The following is a 22747-nucleotide window of genomic DNA, read 5'->3' on the forward strand; positions in this document are numbered from 1 at the left end:
TGTCGGTGGCTAAATATCGTATTGCTTTCTCCAAGGCCAGATGCAATGTTTATTCTATTGAATTACTTAGGGCAGATATGCTGGTGTCCCCTATCAGGAACGACGGTGCCCCTGTAGGAACATGGAAGTGGAGACGATGGAGCATATTCTTCTGTCCTGTAGCTTTTATAATCAGGCCCGCCATCTTATGATCACCCCATTGTCGAGCAAACTGTCCAGAAGTTCAGACAAATTTTATGTTAAGTTTCTGTTGGAAGATAAGTCCTCAAGAATAACTTTGGCTGTTGCTAAATTTCTTACAGTGGCGGCCAGGATTAGAGCTCTCTATGTATTAGACATACGTTGATAATAGCTCCAACTGTATGATTTCATGTTTGATTCTTGTTCTTTTTTTTTCATGGATTTATGGATCGTAATAAAGAAGTATGTATGTATGGGTAAAATCTGTGCCATCTGTGATTCATGCCTTTTGTTCTGCCACCCTCCCATCCTTGGAATCTGTTTTATTTTTAAAAAAAGTTTTTGAATTTGCACACTTGCAAAATTGCACACATGCAAATTTGCCCGTGTGAAATTGTGCAAATTACCCTCAAGTGCTCATTTTCGCACTTTAGCCTATTGGGAAAATGAGCCTTTTTGGGCCGTTTGTTTGTTTTTTAGTATTTTTCTACAGCAAAATATGTGCAAAATTCCTGAAGGCTAGGGAAATGGTCCACAAGTCCACGGAATCTGCCCAACAGGGGGAAAGCTTGCCCACTGTGGTATCTGTGGGTTGGATTAATAAAAATTCAAACTTACTTGGTTCCGTTGCAGATTTTTCCAATATCCCTAACTGAGAAAAAAGCAGCAGGGTTGCAGGAGCGAAGGTTGGAGCTCATAGGGGAAGGATTCAGCATCCTTCCTTCCAGCAACACCACTTCTCGGCTTTATTTGTTTAATTAATTAATTTATTACATATTTATACTGCCAACAGCCGAGGCTATCTGGGCAGTTAACAATTAAAACAATGGTATACAAACATCAAGATTTAAAACTTTGAAACTTTAAAAATGTCATATAAAACCAGAATAAGTTACAGTCCAGGGAAAGCTTGTCTAAAAAGATATGTTTTCAGGAGGCGTGTGAAGTATGTTACTCTGTCCACCTTCTGAACCGCACGAGGGAGGGTTTTCCAGAGGGTGGGTGCCGCTCCAGAGAAGGCCTGCTGCCAAGGTTCTTCGTGGTGACACTCTGTTAGTTTCAGACTGGCCAGCAGGATGTCCTCTGACGATTGTAGCTGCCATTTGGGTGTATAAAAGGGAAGGTGGTCTGCTAGGTATCCTGGTCCCAAGTTGTTTAGGGCTTTATACAATAATGACATAACCTTGTGCAGTGCAGTTCTTTTAACACGGGGAAGTTTAAATCCTCCGCTCCTGGAGTGCCATGGTCCCCAATCAGAATCAGGGCCACACATGCTTACTGGAGAGTAGAGAAAGCTAGCACCATAGTTCTACTGTGCGTGTTTTAACAAATGTTTGCTTTGGCCTCTTGTTTCTCAATGTGAAATGTCAGACTATAGAATTCACAAATACCTGCCAGTAGAGCGAGCAATTCAAGCATCCACTTTCCTGTATTTAATGTTGAGTCAATAGCTATTTCTTAGAGTGGGAAGAGGCTGCACTAACATTAATGCCTGTTACGATGCTTCTTCATGTATCACTGCTAAAGTGTTCAGTGAATACATTGTTTGCAAACAAATTCAAATTCAAGGAAATGTCTGCCCTGAGGTTAAAAACGTAAACATATGGTGCCCATGACCTTTAACCTCTATTGAAGTTACAACTCCACCAGGGATTGAGACTATTAGGTAATAGAGGAGAAGAACGGAGATAACCAAGTATCCTGGAACGTTACTTTGTTGTGGTTCTTTTGGCCGAAAGCGAATGTGTGTTAGTCGTCTTTAATTCCTAAAACTGTAACCACAAAGACAACCCGAATAAAAGTATGTGCCATCTCTGCCATCAGCAAGAAAACGTTCTAGCAAATTGACTTTTGCAAATATTATCACATATTTTCTCTAATATGCTGAAAACTTTTATTCCCTTCCACACCTCCTTAATTTATTTGAGAACTGTATTCCAGAGAGAATCATTATTTCTCTTCTCCCATCCCACAAGCTCACCTAGTGGCTTTCACCATTATGCAGGGCATTTTCTACTGCATAGACTAGGTAAATTTGATGCATATGTTTTGCTGGAAAAGTGCTGATACTTTCTTCACTACAACTGGTCCCAGTAAATAGCTTCTATTGGCAACTTTTCAGATAATCCATTATTGCGCACAAAGATAATTCTTTCTCTGGAATCAGTCACAAAAGTAACAGACATTTCATGTAACAGGAGAGTCTCAAAACTAGCATTTACATTTGTGCATTTCAAAAAACTGAAGATGTAATGATATTTTTTTTGGAGGGTTAGGTAATAATGTTGTTGCTCAGAGTCCTCATTTCTATTGGCAGGGCCATAAACCTTTTAAGAAAACTGCTCCATTGGTATATGTGTCTCTTTGTGTGTCTATGATCATGTGTACTTTCGACCAGAGTAGAAGAAGCATCCCAAACAAAATGTAGACAAAACCATAATAAACGTATCCTGAGATAGATGCTTCAAACATTTTGATAAAAAAGATATATTTGTGGTAGGAATGATAAAGATCAATTCTGCATAATTTTACATTATGGAAAAATGGTTTGATTTTACTGTATCAGTCCAATAAATCCATGAGGACCCATTTTATCACAAATTACTAATCGAATTAGTAATTAATTTGAACTCATCTGCTGAATTTTCTGGAGGTCCATTAGATATCTGGAGGTTAATTTGGGCTCCAGATTAGGGCCTGATCATGTCTATGGGTTCTGCTTGGCCTCTAGAATGACCTGGTATCCTCTTCTACAGAGGACAACCCTCCATTTCAAGGGCTGCCAAAGGATCATCCTCTGTTTAAAGGCATCCTCTATTTGAAATGCTGTCCTGTTAAATTTGAGTTTAAATAAAGCTATAAGAATTGTTGCTGATGAACAGTTAGCACCTGGGCAGCAGACTACAGCAGGCAGGCACATAGATCACAGTTCTGGTCACTGTACCTAAATAAGGACATTGTAGGGTTGGGAAAAGGGGCTGGAGCAACTCCCCTGTGAGAAAAGGTTATAGCAGCTGGGATTGTTTAGCTTGAAAAAACGGTGAATAATAGGGGATATGATAGAGGTGTTCAACATTATGCATGGTGTGAGGAAAGTGGATAGGGAGACATTTTCCTCCCCCTCTCAGAACCTGAGGACATCCCATGGAGCTGATTGGTGGGAGTTTCAAGACAGATAAAAGGAAACACTTCTTCACAGAGCACAGAGCTAAACTATGGAATTCACTACCACAAGTGCACTGATGGCCACCAATTTGGATGGCTTTAGAATTCATGGATGAGAATGCTATCAGTGGCTACTAGTCCTGATGGCTATCTGTTACCTCTGGTATCAAAGGTAGCATGCCTATGTGCATCAGTTGCTGGAGAAACTGGGAAGAGGGTGGGGGAGGATGCTGTTGCACTCATGTTTTACTTGTGGACTTCCCGCAGACAGCTGGTAGAACACTGTGTGAACGGAATGCTGGACTAGATAGGTATTTGGTATGATCCAGCATGGTTCTTCTTATGTTCTTATCACCAGGGCACACATTCTTCTGCATTATGCTGAGATGTACTGTGTATTAAAATGATAATAATATTTTTAAATTTACACCTACACATATAAATTAGCATATGCAATTTATTAAAAAAGAGGACCTCAATTGTATTTTTGCACAGGGCCCGTTTCTTTTTCTTTTTGAAGCCCTAGTTCAGCCTTCCGCAATTGTCTACCCTCTAGATAGGACCTTGGACTTCAACTCCAGTCATTCAAGCCAGCATGATCAATGGTTAAGAATGCTGGGAATTGCCATCCAAAACATTTGGAGGGCCCCAAGTCAGGAAAGATTGCTTATGTCTATTGGTAAATCCAGCCCTGATGTTTAAAACTTGCCTCTGTTACTATGAGGCCCTTAATGCTTTGAAAAAAACATGCCAGAAGCTGGATAATTTGGGGGTTTCAAAATAATCTAAGTGCCACAAAAAGAACGTTGAGGTGGCTAGCAACTCATCTCTAGCTTTAGAAGCTTTACTCACAAATGAGGCCATTTTAAAATAAACCAAGTGACTGAATTAAATAATGTAGAACTGTAGAGTTTCTTGCATGAAATTTGGAATGCATTGTAAAGCCATGACTTAAGCTTTGCCGGTTGTTCCAAATGCATGTCAGGAAAAGATTTCATACCACATCATTCTTCATTTCTCTGGTGTGCCTCATATTTTATAGACAAGATGTGTTAATAAACGTGTATTTACTATTCCGCCTGTAAAAGCCAGGTGTTTTGGTTTTGAGGTGTAAGGGATTAAGATATTATAAACAATAAGTTATGGCAAGTAAAAAAAACATTATTTGAAATAGAATTTTTACAAGTCATCACAGTATAGATTGAAGGCTTAAGTGTGAAGTCTCAACGGAAAAAGAGGAAAGTTTCTAGTAGGATAAAAGTCTTAAACCTATCTCTGATGGTCTGTAAGATATTTGGTTGTAAAGCTGCCACAAAGAGAAGACTAAATCTTGCCAGCCCTGCATCCCAGACCAATGTGGTTTTATGAGAAGGCAACTTTTTTGTAGGCTCTTTTTAATGTGACGTTTTGGAGTCAATGGGATGCGTTAGAAAGGTGATATGCAGATGAGGTGGAAATATATTTAAAATAAATGTATCCCCCTCTAGTACTTGTGTTATTTACTGTATTGCTCTTTATATCATAGAACAATATGTTGGAGATATATATGATAGAAACAAATCAACTTTTCACCTATAACACAAATTCCGTCATTTCTTCTGTTTCCCAGCGATAGACACCTTCCAAATACTATTTAGGGAGGTTTAGATAGAATGAAGGTAATGAGCCAGAGGTTGGAAAGGTGAATACAAAAACAATGGTATTAATAAAAGGCAAAGCATGGTAGATTTAATCTCATTAATATATGGACCAATTTGTATGTTCTTCTGCTGGTAACTAGTGAAGGAGCAAGAAATGTGCTTTCCTGTCTATTATGAAGCCTGCCTGTCTCACGGGATGTTATGTGTACAACATTTGAATACAAAATTCATGCACAACATTCAATGCAGTGCAATCAATATCCCACATGCAGTCCCAGAATGGCCATTTGATTTGAGTCTGCGTGCATTACATCCATGTGTGGATGGGTGCACCAGGTGGGTAGAGCTGGAAGAGGAGATCTTTTTCCTCTGCCATATGTGGGGGAGAAGATTGTCCAGTTTGGCCCACTATGAGCAAGAGACAATTGAAGCTGAATGCAAACATCACATGTATTGGTAACATAAAAAGCAAGTTAAATCCAATTATTTTTTCCAGTTATTAATACACTTATTTTTTATTCAACTTTATAGGCACATTGCATTTTCAGGTATACCTCCTTCTCCTTCCATTTACTCTTTGGATATATGTTGATTTTTCCTCTTTCCTCTCTTATCCTCTACCAGTGGGACAGAGATTGTCATATTCTCTGTCTTCATGAAAGACAACTCCTCTCCCACATTAGTTTGGGAAGTATTTTGACACAAAAATACATTAACGTTGGAATGGGAGTGGAAATCACCTTCCTACAAATCCTATAATTTGATTTCTGTAGACTCAGGCCTGTGTTTATCCACCCACTCATTAGCATGAGAGATGCTAATAAGTGCATTTAGGGTTAGGTGAAATTTAAATGCGCTAAGAGACATGCTATTGCATTTTTACATTTTTATTGTTTAGAGGGGTTGCATGCTCATCCAGCATAGTCATTTCACTCTCAGACTCTGCCTGTTTACAGATGTTGGAAGAATGAGCTCATTTTCTCAGTACTTAATCTACAATATTTTGTCTGTGGAAAAGTAAGATATTCTTTGTAGGTAGTACAATAGTTGCAATAGGGAGTGCTATAATGTATGCGTGTGTGTGCGCGCACGCACACGCGCAAGTCATTGTCCGTGTTTTTTTAAAAATCCATGGCAAGCCCATAACCGTTGTGTGTATGTGACAAATATAAGTAAAGCTACCCTTAAAACTGTGTCCTTAGCTAGATGGGGCTTTATCCCGGCGCAAACCCCGCGATCGTCCCTGTGCATCCACATGACGCAGAGGGGATCCCAAGATCAGGGAGGGATTATCCCTCCCTTGCCCTTTGGCCCTGGTTTTTCCACGGTCTTGTGCTGAACCCGAAACCGCAGAATGTGTGGCCTGTTGTCGCAGTTTGACCCGGCTCGGCACGATTCCTCGTGCGGAACCAGGAGCTGTGCATGGGATGCAGTGCTCCTCAGGAGCACTGCGCCCATCGGGGGTGGGGTGGGGGGAGCGGGAATTTAATTTTTTAAAAAAAAACACTTACCTTTAGCGTACGAGTGGTCATGCGCTCCTTTCTCTTTAAAAAAAATGGCAGACACGACGCCTCTCCAGCTGAGGTCATCGCGTGTCACATGTAGACAGAGGAGGGATCTCGCGATAAACACATCACGGGATCTTCCCTCCTCTATTTTGAGCTAAAAGGTAGGTCTAGCTAAGGCCTGTGTTTGTTAACCATCTTGAATACAGGATATGGAGCAGAATCCAGCGCCTGCCACCACATACCTGCTTGTTCCATTGTGCTCACAGGATCTCTACTGCATTTGCAACAGGAACTAGTACTTTACGCAGCAATCCTGGCAGGTGAGCAGAGGTCCCTTCTGCAAGCTCCACCTGATTTTCCCATTCTGGAAGCAAGCATTTCGCTCCTTTCCAGTTCCTGTAGGATCTACTAACTTCCCATTGCACTACCAGTGCATACTACCCATGCTCTTCCTTCTTCCTGTAGCTCCTCTTTCGGGTTAGGCTTGGCCTACACATGGGGAAAAATGAGATAGTAGAGTCCTGAGTTGGTAGAAAGGACTATACCACTTTATACAGGCAGATTGAGGGACTGCAAAAACAAAAAAAACTTTACTGCAAGTAAAAGAAGGGGAAGCAGCTGGTACATCTTGATTTATAGGTCCTTGTTGCAGCTCAGTGCAAGTTTTTTGTTTTTTTTAATATGGGGGAGAATCCAAGAAAGGACACCTGCATCTGCAACATGAAGTGATACAGTTGATCGCCTCAGGATTCTGCCGCCTACTTGTACTGCACATGTAGGCCAGGCAAGCTTATTAGATAAATTATCTCAGTGTGCAAGTAGTTACGGAATAGATTGAAAATCACTGGTCAGTGTGAAAAAAAGGTGTGTTAACTTATTCTTTTTATCTGGAGAATAAATAAATTGCTGAGGTAAGTAACTACCATTTTTTCCAATCATGTGAGCAAAACCCCCAAGTTTTTGATTAATGTGATTCAGCTAAACTATGTATGACTGGAAAAATCTGGAAATAGCTAATGCTTTATGTTTTACCTGTGTTACCCGTTGAATGCATGGATAGAGGTGAATGAAGTGCTTGACATTTTGAAAAAGGTTGTAGTGGTACTTTATTCTGGATGAAGTGAAACTAACGCTGTACAAGATGCTGCTGCTTTTCCATTCTCAGAGGGAAATCATTTAGAAGAGTTTTCTAGCGAGGGATAAGGAGATGATGTACACAAGAACTCAAATCATCCTTTGCTTATGGAGGTTAACAAAACATTGCATTTTGCATGAAATGCTAAAATTCTTTGCCTGTTAGTGATGATAAATGAAACTGTGTTGCAGGCCTTCCTCTTTTCAAGACTCGGCAGACTCTACCACTCCATGCATGAATGGAAGCTGCACTGCTCAGCATATAAAACAGGAGTGCCCGGGTGATTATAAGGGCCTGTCTGAGGCTTCCACACACACAGGGTTTACTGAAGGAATGGAGCTGAGAGGCTCGGGCAGCCTTCATCCTGAAATAGACCTAATGAACAATGGCCTTACAAATTCACTTTCATCGTACTTGTTTAATAATGAACACAACTCCTCCCTGGGCTCGTTGTCACTCAGCAGTCCTCAGCATTCAAGCAGGCACCAGGCAAGCAACCTGAAGAAGAGATGCATCTCCATGCTGCCATCTTCTGCTGATGGAATTGATATTACAACTATCATCCACACTTCACAGACGTCATTGGTTACCTGCGTGAATGGACTGCGGACTAATTCAACTGGCATTTCCTCTTCTCCCGGGGAGAGCACTCTCCACGGTGCTCAGAAACCCTCTCGGCCCCAGTCTGGCTCTCAACCTGGGAACCGTTGCCATCTTCCTTCCCCTTCAGTATGCCTTGTACCTGTTTCCACTGAAATTGTCCGAGGTGACTGCGACCATCCGCAAATGCAGCAAACAGGAGAAAATGCAAGCCTCTGTCTTATAATGAACAACGCTAGTGCTCCTCAGCAAGACCCTTCCCATAGTAATCAGAAGCTGAATTTTTTAAAGCAAGAACCACTTGATGAATACTCTTCTGCCTCAGGTCTTTTTCAGCATCACCAAGAGCTGCCGCCACCTTACCATTTACACCAGCAGCGAAGCCAAACTCAAGGGACGCTCTCTCATTTACATGCCTCCATGTCTCCAAAGTCTCTTCAAATGAGCGAAGGTGATGAGCAGGAGACCAGCAATGGCAAACAGGCCTGTCGGTGGATTGACTGTAGTGCTGCCTATGAGCAACAAGATGAACTGGTCCGGCACATAGAAAAAACACATATTGATCAAAGGAAAGGAGAGGACTTCACATGCTTCTGGACAGGCTGTGTCCGTCGGTATAAGCCTTTCAATGCTCGTTATAAACTTCTCATCCACATGAGGGTTCATTCTGGAGAAAAACCAAACAAGTGTATGGTAAGTCTGGAATATATTTATTTGACTTGAAGTACATAGGGGTCTTTGCACTTTTTCTCTCCTTTTTAAAATATTATTGCAATGTAATCATAGTGTTTTTCTGTAACTAATTCTGTGATATTTCCAAGCAAAATTTGACTATAAACATACACTGAGTTCTTTGCACTCTTTCCTCTTTCATAATATGTTTCCAAGGCATTTGTATTGCTTTCCTACAACTTGGTACGTGATGCTTCCAAGGAGAATTTGGAGCTGGTGAGGGGGAAATGGATAGAATAACTTTTCTTTTTTCTGAGAGGAAGTGTCTGAGTTATAAATGGTGTAATATCCGTGAGTAATATTTTGCTGACCTCCGAAAAGCTTAACTTTTAATACAATGGCTTGTTTTTGAAATTGCCATTGAAACATTAATGTAATGATCAAAGCAGCCTGCAGCAATTTAATGTAAAGGAGGGTCACTGTGCCTCGGGTGACATTTTAAATCGAGAAACATGAAGCACGTTTAATGAAAATTCTTTTCATTCTGCCTTTTGAACAGTATTCCAACTGAGCCAGAAGCCTTTGAAATGATAGATGGCAGAAAAGGAAGAGAATCCTAGTAATTATTATTAACGATTAAAATTGAGCATGTAATACAACTTTTAGGATGGCTTTCATTTAACGTTAAAAAAAAACCAACCCAGGAGTTTTGAGACGAGGGCCAATAAAGCTGTTCTCCTCTGATCAGGCAGATCTAAGCTACATAATAATTCCAAAGAGAACATCTTGGGAACAGCATTGTCTCTGCTTGCATTATCACAGTAATGTGGGTAATTAAAATAAAAGCTAATGACTTGCAGTTGGCTTTCCACAGGCTGAAAGCAGCAATAATATGAAACCCTGAATAGAATAGATAACAACAAGACAAGATTGGTCAGAGCTTCTAAACCCAGCTGTGAAATATGAAACTCTTGTTTGCAACCCCAAATGTATTGCTTACAAAGACATAACCACACCAGCAGATTGGGTTGCTTCATCAAAACGTCAGCAAGAAGGAGAGCTTTGGAAAGTTGATGTTTTCTCACTGGAATACAGTGGAGATGTGCTCTGAATAGAGGACACCCACTATGTACTATGGCTGTGAAGTTCTGGAATGAGAGGCATTCCTTTGAAAATACGATGTCCCTTTAAACAGAAGGGACAAACGATAACCTTACAAGTGAGGGCCTATTCTTTCCCAAATGCAATTCTTATTGAGCAGAATCGTAGGGTGAGGATCAACGTAGGTCTCGATGTACTTCATTATGACATTAATATAAATTCCACTGTCATCACGTCCTTGTTTTTTGTATCTTTGTTTCTTGCATATCCAAGTATACATAAAGGGTTGTGTGAGAAAGTAAAATAATATAGTGAAAAACAATCGACGTTCAGCATATGGTTTCTCTTGTACACAGGACGTATTTTATGTTCCATATTATACTCAACGTGTGTATGTATTTATGTGTATTTTACTTCCTTTAATCTAGATACCACTTGCTAGAACATTTATTATCTAATATTTTGAAATATTAATAGGAATTTTGTCTTAATGGTTTCTAGTGGTAGGGATCCCTCTCATCAGAAGTGATTTTTTGTTTATGACATCTTTTAAATCTTTCTATTGAGCTCAAATTGCTAAATGATGTTATTCATATATTCATTACAAGAAATCCAAAAAGAATAATAAAACACACACACATAGAACACACATCCCCTCTCCCAAAAGCATATTGTTAGGCAGAGACTAATTGTGAAGAGAGTAGTTTTAGAAAGTTATTAATTGAAAAAAATTACTAAATAGCACAGATAACTTGTATAGGAACAGGGAAGACCCATGTAAACCTCTCATTTTGGTTGTCTTATAACAGATAAATTGTGGTATGTCCTTGGGAGTTAGACATTTGAAGCTATGAAAATGTCTGGATTTCTCTGAAATGTTGGCTGTATAATTTTGTAAATTGTTAATCTACTTTCTTCATTTTTCTTTCTTTCAAAGTTTGTTTTATAACTAGAGAAGCTTGGTTTTTCACAGTGATGAAAGATGTGTTATAGAAATCTAGATTTACTCAACAGTAAGAAATACTCCCTCTACATTTTCTTTGAAGTGCGTATTTGACAGCAGCTGTATGGCAGTTTTCTAATGTTACCGTCCCAGTCAGCATTTCATACAAACCAGTTCTTGTAATTCAGGCTGTGGATTGCTGTGAGATTACTATCTTTATGTCACTGTGTTAATCTGTATGAAATAATGAACAATGTTGGAAGAATTTCGAGTTGTGAATTGGACCATGGACTTTGGTATTAATTAACAGAATTAAGAACCTAGTATTACAAACCCACTGCCAATATCTAGTTTTGTGCTGACTATGGAAGAGTTACAGGTAAGACTATGAATAGCTACTTTAGTTTAGAAAAGGTGGGGGATAAATATTTGAAATCAATAATGAATTATTAGGAGTTCAGCAGTGCAACTTTCTTTCAACATTAAGTTTTAAAATGTTAGACGTTTAGAAGCTGTTAAACTGTGGGCTGACATCTTTAAGATTAGTAACAATCAGAATTCTGTTTATTTAAAGACTAAAAAGTACTACGTCTATATATAATCATGTATTTTGATGAAATATTACTTTAAAAGATACATTCTCATCAGATAATAATCATGAATTCAAAGAGAGAATTATTTTATACATTTTGACATGCTGAGGTCATTTAAAAATAATTAGATGATGATGATGATGATGATGATGATGATGATGATGATTTTAAATGCCTGGATCAGTAACAACCAATGATACTTGTTGAGTTGTTGCTTTTTCCTTTAAGTTTTTTCCCCTCTCTTGTTGCTTCTTGTGCCCTTCCAAAGCACATTTTTACGTTCTTTGAATCTGGGTATCTTTCCAGTCTGTTCAGCAAAATTTGTTGGCTAAATATGCGTTGAACGTGTTCAACAGAGGCTGGCAACAAGTAGCTCCCTGTCTATATGCATAAAAACTCCCGTCCATGTAAAATTATTAATTTTTTATGACAGGCTTTGCTACTACGTACTGTAATAGACAAAGGAATTTTGGAATTCAGGCTACTTGAGAACAGGAAATACATGAGACATTTTGATTGAAAAGTAAATGGTCCACTAAAATGGCAGTTAATCCTTTTATTATCTTTCCAACAGCAGTTTCCACAATATACTTTCATGAGGTAAGCTTCCCTTCAGTCCAACTGTAACACTCATCATTACAGCTGGTTTAAATTTAGCCAGTGCGCTCCTTTCTCAGCAACAGACAGTGGAAAAGCAAATTTCTATCTGCTGTAAAGGAATTACTGATATTTTTGGGTTCCTTCTTGTGTTTTGGTGCCAAAATCTGTATGAGTACTGTTTTTATTTTCTCTTAAATATTCTAATTAATTGATTCCTTCTCTACATCATGTCGTTTCATTTGTGTGGGGTTTTGTTTTGTTTTGTTTCTGCTCTTTCTCTCTTTATTCTTTGGGCTGTGTAAGTAGTCTGAAGGAAACTACCTAATCTCTTTGCAATATCCTGTTATGTTTCATACTTAACTTGTGTTATTTTAGTTTTATTACATTTAGTGCTCATCTGCATTATGATCAAAAATATATCTAACAAAAATAATGATGCAATGCCTCTAAGACCTGAATTTTTGAAGATTAATGTCATGCTTTTTTAGATTTGATGTCCCAGACAATTGGAATTTTGATTGTCTGAGAGCAAAAATTAGGGAGCTTAAATGTTTTTAATTTTTAAAAAATCCCAAAAGAGGATTTCTCATTATCTTTTTGTCCTGGCATCATTTTGAGTAGTAATGAATAGTGATCCCAATGTTGTACAATACTATTTAAGCCTGCTTGGAAATGTAAATATGTTATTTCAGTAAGAGTGTGTGTGTGTGTGTGTGTGTGTGTGTGTGTGTGTGTGTGTTTGGGCTTACTTCTCCATCAGTGTTTGCCATTGTAAGCCAAATATTGGGTTGTCCGTCTTTTCCATCTGTGTTGAGGCACCTAAATAGAGTGATGAAATGCCATTTTTAACCGTGTTTGTTTATAATAGTCATAAAATTGAGTTTTCTAAACCAAAGCAGTGGAGTAAAAATCATGAAGTGATAAAGACGATACCTTTTGGTTGGCAGATGGAGTTTTATTAACTTAAATCTGGATATCCATATAAAAAAACTTCACAAGGGTAGACAGCTGACCAATTCGTGATTCATGAATATCTCAGTTTCCCTTGTCTATAATATAAAACCAAGATTCCTGTTGGATTGCTTCATTTATATTAATCTGGGCTAGAGGTTGGACGAATCAGTCTATTTCCAGTCTGTGTCATTTTTTCATATATTCAGTCATAAATCTGTTCCATCCAATTTCTGCATCAGTCTGCAATTTTTTAAAAAATTCATGAAAACTCACATTTATTTTCATACACAACTTTCTCTGACATATACATTGTGTGTACAACTTCCCCACATTTTTGTGCATAACTTCAGTAATACATGCATTTTATATGCATATTTTGAGCCAAAATCCACATCACAAAATTCGGAGAAGCACACAATCCAAAAGATAACTGTTCTGATTTACAAATTAGTCTGTGAACTACAAATTAGGTAAATCTACTTTAAAATGTGAATCAAATGAAATTCTCCCCCGTCCTTACCCAGTACATCCTGCAAGGGTTGGGTAACATGAACCAATCAGTTGACAGGGGCTAATCATATGGGTCCTTCCTACAGAATTCATGGCCTTTGGAATGTATCTGGTTAGTATGACTGGTAGTCTTGCTGACATATAGAATGCGGAGATTATTCTGGTGGGTGACATGATGTCTCCTAGCCATTGTCTCCCAGATTATCGACTCTCCAACAGATTATACATTGTAAACTCTGTAGAATCTACTCTGCCCCTTGGTTTACCCACGAACTGAAAAAGATGAAACAGACAAACAGCTGGAACATAAGTAGAAAAAGACTAGTCAATTTGAATGAAAGACTACAGCTCATTATGGAATGAGCTGTAGAATGTGGGAATGGCCTGCTGGAGGAGATTCGTCAACTTGACAACTTTTAACATTAAAAAAAGCAATAAAGACTGATCTATTCCAGCAGGCCTATGCAGTGGAATTTTAGAATGTTTTTAGGATGTTTTAAGGATATTTTAATCATGTACACTATGCTTTTAATCAGTTTTTATGTGTTTTATATTTGGGGTTGTTCCCCTCCTCGATCCAAGTGGAGAGGCGGGTAAGAAATATATGATGATGATGATGATGATGATGATGAGGCAGTAATGGTAAAGAATCAGTACTTTTTTGCCACTATTGGATCTTTGGATGGTTCAGGCCACGTTTAAACATAGTCCCCATACTGATGTAAAGGAACCATTAGAGGCCTGTTGTGAAATGTTTGCTAAGCACATCAAGAATAAAGTTGCTTGTAGTCTCCTCCACCTGGATGCCACATTGGGTGCAGCACAGCCTAATGAGTAGTCCAAAACACCCGCTAGTGCTATTTTGTGGAATGAGTATCGGTTGCTGCGGCCTGAGAATGTGGACAAGGTGCTTGTGAAGGCTTCTGGCTTACCACTTGTAAATTTGATCTTTGTGCCTCCTGGCTTTTTATATCTAGCTTGAGAGGGTTGACAGGCTGAATCCAAGAGATAATGAATGCCTACCTCTGAAAGGGGATGGTTCTGACTACCTTGAAGGAGGTTGTTGTCTGCCTGCAACCTAAGGATATAAACAACCGCTGGCTAGTTGCAACTATTTTTATTTTGAGTGAGTGTTTGCAAGGCAGCTCCAGACGCTTAAAGACCCAGTTCACAGTTTGTGACTATTCATACCCAGTTTTGTCTCAGGAGACCCAAGTTGCCCCAGTGGTTTGGAGTGCTTTTATCCAGCTTAGGCTGATGTGCCAACTCCTGGACAGAGATAGCCTGGTCACAGTTATCTATGTTCTGTTAACCCCAGGGTTAGAATATTGTATTGTTATATGTGGGGCTGCCTTTGAAGACATCCTGAAAATGTAGTTTACAATACAGCCATGAAGCTTCTAACAGGGAAAATGTGTCAAAATTATATCTTGCCTATGATGAAACATCTGCATTGACTCACCTTCCATTTCTAAGCGGAGTTCAAAATCCTGATGCTTACCTACATGGTCTAGTACCCAGGTACCAGTTGGATTGCCTTCCTCTTCTGTCTCTCTGACTGATCTTTGAGGTTTTCCTTCGAGCTTTTAATGCCAAGTGCACTCACCTTCTCAATGGGAGAGGGCCTTCTACATTTCAGTCTTTTGGGTTCCAGGCAAATATCTTTTTATTCTCCCAGGTGTTTTAGATTGTTTAGGTTTTGTAAACCACTGGACATTTTTAGCTCTCTCATCTGAGCACTACTGATTATTTTGTTGCTGCTATGTCTTACTGCCAAATTGTGATCTTTCTGTTAGCTACCTCAGTTTTCTTGAAAGTGTAATATATAAATCTAATTAAAAAAAATAAGCAAATATTTTCAGCAGAAATTAAATGATTGACCAGTGGTTGAGGTATGATTCATAGATTGATGCAGTACACAGAGGTTATTCCAGAGGGGAATGACCAATTCAGCTCAACAGTATTCATTCTTACATACACATCTGATTCTAGCCGACTAGTTTTCGAGACACTTCAGGTTTGGGTTTTGATAATATTGAGCATATCATCCAGTTGCATCTTTACTTGCTGTTTTCTGTGTATTTTTCTGATTGTGAATCTCACTATTTCCCTCTCTTTTCCACATCTGCTTTAAGCTATTTATTTTTGTCTTTAAATTCTCGAGACCTTTCTGTTATCTTTTATTTTATTCTCTTCCTTGCTATTGCCTTGCTTGCAGTCTTCATTCACCAGTCTCCTGCCCTCTCGTCCCATGATTTTTTTGTTCTCTTAAGCTATTCCCCCCCCCCCCCAAACCCGGTACTTTGTATAGCTGGATGGATGTGTAGGCTTGAGGCCTTATACAGTGTAACATTTTTGTACTTTTAAAAAAGTGAACCTGGGCAGACGAGCAGGTGGAAACTTGGATGGATTTGCTTATATATTTAGCTTTTTCTTGTTGGAGCTGTTGATTTTTCTTCATGGAATGAATTTGGCTCTGAGAAAGCTACATGGCTAACCTGTTTTTATATAATCAGTTGGATCCAGATTGGCCATTCCATTCATGGTAGGGCTTCTTCTGTTCACGTAAGGGACTGAGATCCAGTGGAAGCTGCTTGCTAGAGGAAGAAGGTAGGGAGGAATTCTTCACCAATTCCCCCCATCAGCCCCTTGTGTAACCTCTCATGCTGCTCTAGAAAGTCTCCCAGCCCTCCAGAGCAGCTTTTCAGGAGGCAAAGGGAGCTGGAGGAAGATGGAGGAATCACAAAGACCACCTCTGTGCCCCCTTCTTCCAGCATGAGTGGAACTTTCCATTAAGCATTACTCTGGATCCAGCTCATTGTATCCAAGTTTTACCCCTCCGCAATTAACCCTCAAACTGAAAACATTTGGGGAGAGGCACACAGGCTATAGCTAGACAGGGCTTTATCCTGGGGTGATTCCCGGGATCGTCCCTGTGCATCCACATGATTTAGGCCTACTTTTTCCACGGTCTCTGGATGATCCCAAGACCGCGGAAAGTGTGGCCCACCATCACGGTTTATCGCGGCTCCTTACGGTTACTCACGAGGAGCTGGGACCCGCCCATCGGGGGAGGGGTGGGGAGAGCAGGAAAATAAATAAACCCTTACCTTTTGCTCACGAATGCTTGTGCGCTGCTCCCTTTTAAGAAAAAAAACCCAAATTGGCAGCTGCGATGACCTCCCCCTCGAGGCCGTCACGTGCCAAGTGTAAACAGGGGGAGATCTCGCGATAAAAATATTGCGAGATCTTCACCCATCCGTTGCGCTAGACTGGTAGGTCTAGCTAAGGCCTCATTCTTCTCCCATCTAAATCTTAAGACTGATCTCTTACCTAATCATTCCCAACAACAATACTAAATACATATTTATGTTACTTACAGATGAGACACACATTTGGCTGCTACCCCTGATGGAACTGCTGGTGGTTATTTTAACACTGACAGCACCATGTGCATTTATGGTACATGTTTTTTTTTTGTCAGGATGGTGGAGTAGAAGGAAAGGATAACCCTTCTTTTCCTACATGCTGTGGTCTTGATGAACCGGTCCCTATGCACCCGCTTCTATTAGTATTAGTATTAGTATTACTATTAGTATATCTATTTCTCACTCCTGGCAGTTTTTCTAGACGAACATGACGGGCTTTGCCAAATCATGCTGTCTTTTACAGATTCAGGAATTTCCTGACAATTGAGCATGTTTTAATTATGACTGTTTTCTAGATGTTGGCATGGATGTAGTTTGGTAGGCCCAGTTTCTGAAGGTTTTCAGTATATTTTTTGATGTGATGCCGGTAACTGATGTGACTAACAGAATAATTGTGACCGTTTCTTGTTGCCATAGTTCTTTGACCTCCATGGCCAGTGGTGTACATTTTCCTCGCTTTTCCTCTTCCTTTTCTACAACATTTTTGTCATTAGGTATTGCAATGTCAATGAGGTATGTGTCCCCCCCCCTTTTTAATCTATGACCATTATGTCTAGTTGGTTGCAAGGTATTGTCTTGTCCGTATGAATTGTTCTGTCCCAGTATATTTTATGATCTGCATTTTCCAAGATAGTTTTGGGCGAGTATGTATAGTATGGTGTAGGTTTTTTGATGAGGTTGAATTTGATGGCTAGTTGTTGGTGAATTATTTTTGCAGCTGTATCGTATCTGTCTGTATGGTCCATTCCTGCCAGAATTTTACATCCTCCTATTACATGGTCTCTTGTTTCTTGGAATTGATGGCATTTCCTACATAAATCTGTTGTTACACTGTTATCTTTTATGATATATTTTTGGTAGTTCTTGGTTGCTATAACTTGATCCTGTATAGCTATTAGGAATCCTTCTGTTTCTGGAAATAGCTCACCCTTCCTAAGCTATTTGTACGATAGTTCTTTGTTTATTTTTGGGTTCTGTATTAAGTTGTAGTGCTTCCCATATAGTGCTTTTGGTGCCCATTTTTCTTTTTTCTCAGCAAGTGTAAGTAGTCATATTTCATCTTTGTTTTGTAGTGCTAGGTTGAGTCGACTATAATTTTTATCTGCTTTTACTATAGCTTTATGAATGGGGGTGTTTTTAGTGTGAAAGGATTCTCTGAGTGACTTTAACTGTTTAGCATGAATTGTGTTAATGTCCAGAAGACCTCTTCCTCAATGCATGAATTGGGATGGGGCATGCAGTGTTTCGTGAGTTTGATGCAATTGAGTCTGTTTATTTCTTCGAGTTCAGTGTGTGATCAGTGTATGATTCTGAATGAGGATGTGAGGATGGGTATTGTGTAGGTGTTGATGGCTTTGAAAATGTTTTTAGAGTTGAATTTGGGTTTTAGGATTTGTGGTGAGTGGGTTGTTGTTGTTGTTGCTGTTGTTGTTGTTGTTGTTGTTATAAAAATGGCATGGCTGCTAATGTCATGTTTAGCCTTATCTCTATTTTGGCCCTGGACAACACATTCTTTTGCACCTGGTGGATTCCTTGGTCCTAAACATTTCTCAACAGTGCTTGTTGAAATCCTCTAGCAGAGGAAATTCTGCAAATACCATGTGATGTATATGCAGCTTTCTTTTGTTTAGTAAGTTTTTTCTTGAGAAGTGAAATGCCTTATTTTGAACTTACAGTGAAAGTTGCATTTATTAAATGGTGAAGAAGGAAACACAAATCTGCTATGCTTTGAAAGGATAGTCACCATTAAGATTCCAATTTTCCAAACACACTTGTTTATAGTTTTAACTTTTTCTTTCTTAGTTGCAGCATTAAAACCTAGCAGAATGTCTTAAATGAATTTCGATCGATTTCTCAGCAATGCAAAAATCAGTGATAAGATTGGTTTAACATTTACTACTTTGACTTGGGACTATAGGAGCTGCATAAATTAATTGGCATGAATTGTTGATTACTCAGCAGAAATCTGATTATTATTTTTACAAGCAAAATACTTTTTAGAAACTTTGCTGTGGCTTGATAAAAACAAAGCTATCTTGGACAAAAGTTGACTTCAAAACAACTGCAACACCGTTGGGATACATATGAAGGAAAACAAGGGTAGGTATTTGTCCAGTAGCATTGGTTACTAAGGTCTCTTAATTTTAACACAGCTACTGTGTTGGGAGAATTTGGTGGATGGAAATATTAAAAGATTCCAAGGTTTTGTGATAGGTAATACGTCTGTTCAGTGGTAGGAGATTAGATTGAAAACACAAGGTGAGTCACCTCCATAGAACCAATGTTTTCAATGTAGGCTTTAGCTAGACCTAAGGATTATCCCAGGCAAATGGAGGGGTCGTCCCCGCCTGCTCCCGGGATGCCCCGTGTGGCATTTGGATGCACAGGGATGATCCTGGGATGATCCCAGAATATAGGCCTGGTCTAGCCATGGCCTAAGACAGTGGTTCCCAATTAGCTAAGAACTGCGGACTCCTTGTTTTTCAAATGCCAAGCCAAGGACCCCCTACTTTTAAAAATTTTGTTACCTCTATGGTTGTTACCCGTGCGAAGCAATTTTTTGGAGAAAATAAGGGGTAGCCCCTAATAAGCAAGGGATTTTAGGTATACTAAAAAACAGGCCATAAAATTTGTGATTTTTGTGATATTACTACGCAAAAATGACAATGATTTAGTTAGGAATATAAAGACAAATTTAATTTTACTAACGTCTAGTTTACAATTGAACAAATTATGACATGTCTAGCAGCTACTAAACCTAAATGTGATGGGAGAGATCATGCCTCTTTTTGGGCCGAACAATCCCTTCCACATCTGGTTCAATATTTCCTACTTTTAATCTCAAGTCTGGATCAACATCGAGCTGATTTTTATGCTTGTTCTTAATATATCAAAATGTCAAAAACGTTTGTTCACAAAGATATGTAGAACAAAAGGGAACTAGATGTTTCAAAGCGTTTTCACCTAACTTCTTATAATCAGGAAAAACCTTCACCCAGAATTAGTCCAGTCTATGTATATTCTTTGAAAATGATTTCAATGAACCATCACAAGTCACGTCAACAAGTACATCTTGCTCTTCTGCAGATAGAGTTGTTAGTTGTACATCACCACATTCAAAAGGATTCCTTCTCCATGAGTTTTTCGGAATAGGTGCAGAGAAGTAATCTCTGAAGCTAGTCACTAAATCATGCAGGTGCTTTCGCGCATGATGTCACCGTCAAAGCAAACGGAGCGGGGAGATGGTGTATTTTCTTTTATCAAAATGCGGACCTTGCAGAGCTAATATGTGAATGGTGCCATGGACCCCCTGGGTGGGTTACACGGACCCCCTGGGATCCACGGACCACCAATTGGGAACCACTGGCCTAAGACATTGTAGAAACTCAAATATTGAGAAAACTAGGCTAATTAAGACTTCTAATGTTGTGAAAAAGTACTGAGGTGGAAAAAGACCAAAACTAAAAGAAAATACTTAGAAATATAATTCTGAACAGTTCTCAATCAAAATTAGAAAAAGTTTAAGGGAAGTCTATAATTCTATGTCATAATTTTCAGTATCAGCTTCTTCAGGGGAGTTCAGTATAAATTAATTTTCAGTGGTATATCTTCCTTGCAAGATATGCTTTAACATTTCTAGAACAAATACATTTAAATGTTAGAATGGGCATGCAGACTTCTTCTATTATATATTAGAATTTGTCTAAATATTAATTCACTTTGGGATCCTGTAGCAGGTGTCATTTTCCAAATAACAAGACTGAGATAAAGACTGGAACCAGTAACAGTTACGAATGGAATGTTTTTGATGATAGTCAGTGTAGGAGAATGAACTTGCTATTGCAGAATTTATAGATTTTTGAAAAATATGTAGCCTGAGCTCAGCGTTGTAGCACTTACCCCACCAATTGAAGAATGGTTAATCAAGGGTTTGGAAATAGCAGAGACTGAGAAAATGACTGACTGATAAAAGCTAATTTTAGAAATGAATTTAGTACAAAATTTTGTTGAATATTGGATTATAAACTCATGTGTAGAGAGTATGTGCTTTTGTGAATTATATTTTGAATTAATAAGAATTAAGATGCAAAAGGAAAATAAATAATAATAATCTAATGTGTGCCCTTTATTGGTCATTCTTTGTGGTACTACTTTTGGAAAAGAACTTTGAGTTGTTAGATCTACTCAGCAAAGCAATGCAGACTCTGTTCTTGTATTATTCTTGCTGTTCTTAGAGATAGCATGTTACAAAGAAGTTCCTGTGCTCAGATCCCATGCAACCTGCTTTGCTGAATAACTTATCTTGGCCTTTCTTTTGAAACTGCACCCAAGGCATTTAAAAATGGGAAATGGAAAAAGCATGTTCTCATAATCCAACTTGGTAAAGTTTGCACAACTTGCTCTTTGTTTCATCATCCCAACAATAAATCTTTCATTTGTGTGAGCTGAGAGTGCCTACTAGGTCTGCAAGTGATTATTTCTATGAATTGTGTTGGTACCCTTGCCGTACATGGGTAAATGTTAAAATAGGGAGTTGATCAAGACTCTTTTATGACCTGGCAGGAAGCCTCTTACAAAACAGTCCTGATGCATGGAGTTTCTTCCAAGTGTTTTCAATCTCTAGTTCCGTTAACCTCTATATGCAGGTTAAACAAGATTGAATTATTCCCCTGGAATGCGAAAATCAAAGTTAACTGGACAGGGATTGTTCCAAGTAAGCGTGAGTTTACACACTAAAAGAACCACCGTTGTGTGTTTACTGTTGAACCTTGACTACAGAATGAAGGCTCCACATAGACTATGGCAACTAAACAGGTATAGTAACAAGTTCTATATAGTTCCATAGTAGGAGCTCTTGACACAGGCCTCACAGGGCATTTCATAGACCAAGAAAAGAGGTAGTGGGAGGCTGGAGCTTGGGTTGTGTTAAATGGGGCAGTGCGCAGTTAATTCACTATGCCCTGAATTCAGTGTAGATTGTTTTGTTCCACTTTTTTGTTTCCCACATTATTCTTTGATGTGATATCCACAAAATGGTGTCTAGTTTTGGTAGCCACCCATTGCTTCTTAGCAGCCAGCTTGGGGTCCATTATTTTTTAAACAACATTTGTCATCAAATCAAACAAATCAACATTTGTAATCAAACGGATGCTGGCTGTTGTGATTACCCAGTAGTGATTGTTAAAATATTCTGTACATACTTAATAAGAATGAATAATTTTTAAAGTCTGTAGCTTCATCATGATTTGGACAATTAATTGTTTCCCTTAGTACAGGGATAGGGAATGTTGTTGGACTGCAACTCCCATCAACCTAGCAAGCAAACAGTGGTGAGAGATGATGGATGTTGCAGTCCAACAATAACTGGGGTGCCTCATGTTCTCTGTCCTTGAATTAGGGATAAATCCCATTCAGTAATTTTCTTAAGTCTTTTTCAGTTTGTTCATCCAAAAATTTTCCTGACTACTCCCCCCCCTTTACTGTTTTTACAGCATGAGCGTCATCACATGGGGGAAAATTGTATTTCCTTACTGTAATTTCTCCGCTTGCGCTTTTGTCCCTTATTACTTCCTTTTTCTCAGGGAGAGGAAAGGGGAAGTAAACAATGTGCACATGGCCCATTCAGTGGGCCGTTTTGATTGTGCTGCTTTTCTTGCACACAGCAGGAGATTGCGGCACATTCTGGTTTTTTTTTTTTTTTAAAAAAAGCTAGATTTT

General features: G+C 38.9%; 1 protein-coding gene across 1 annotated transcript in view; it reads left to right on the forward strand.

The window, feature by feature from the left end:
- GLIS1 (GLIS family zinc finger 1) overlaps positions 1 to 22747 on the forward strand; it is a 253796-nt gene that overhangs the window by 102580 nt on the left and 128469 nt on the right. Inside the window, exon 3 of the mRNA XM_063138817.1 lies at positions 7820 to 8921. Coding sequence (XP_062994887.1) covers positions 7820 to 8921 — 1102 coding nt within the window. The remainder of the gene's footprint in view (positions 1 to 7819; positions 8922 to 22747) is intronic.

Source organism: Elgaria multicarinata, chromosome 1 (genome assembly GCF_023053635.1).
Source record: "Elgaria multicarinata webbii isolate HBS135686 ecotype San Diego chromosome 1, rElgMul1.1.pri, whole genome shotgun sequence".
In the NCBI taxonomy this organism is placed as follows: domain Eukaryota; kingdom Metazoa; phylum Chordata; class Lepidosauria; order Squamata; family Anguidae; genus Elgaria; species Elgaria multicarinata.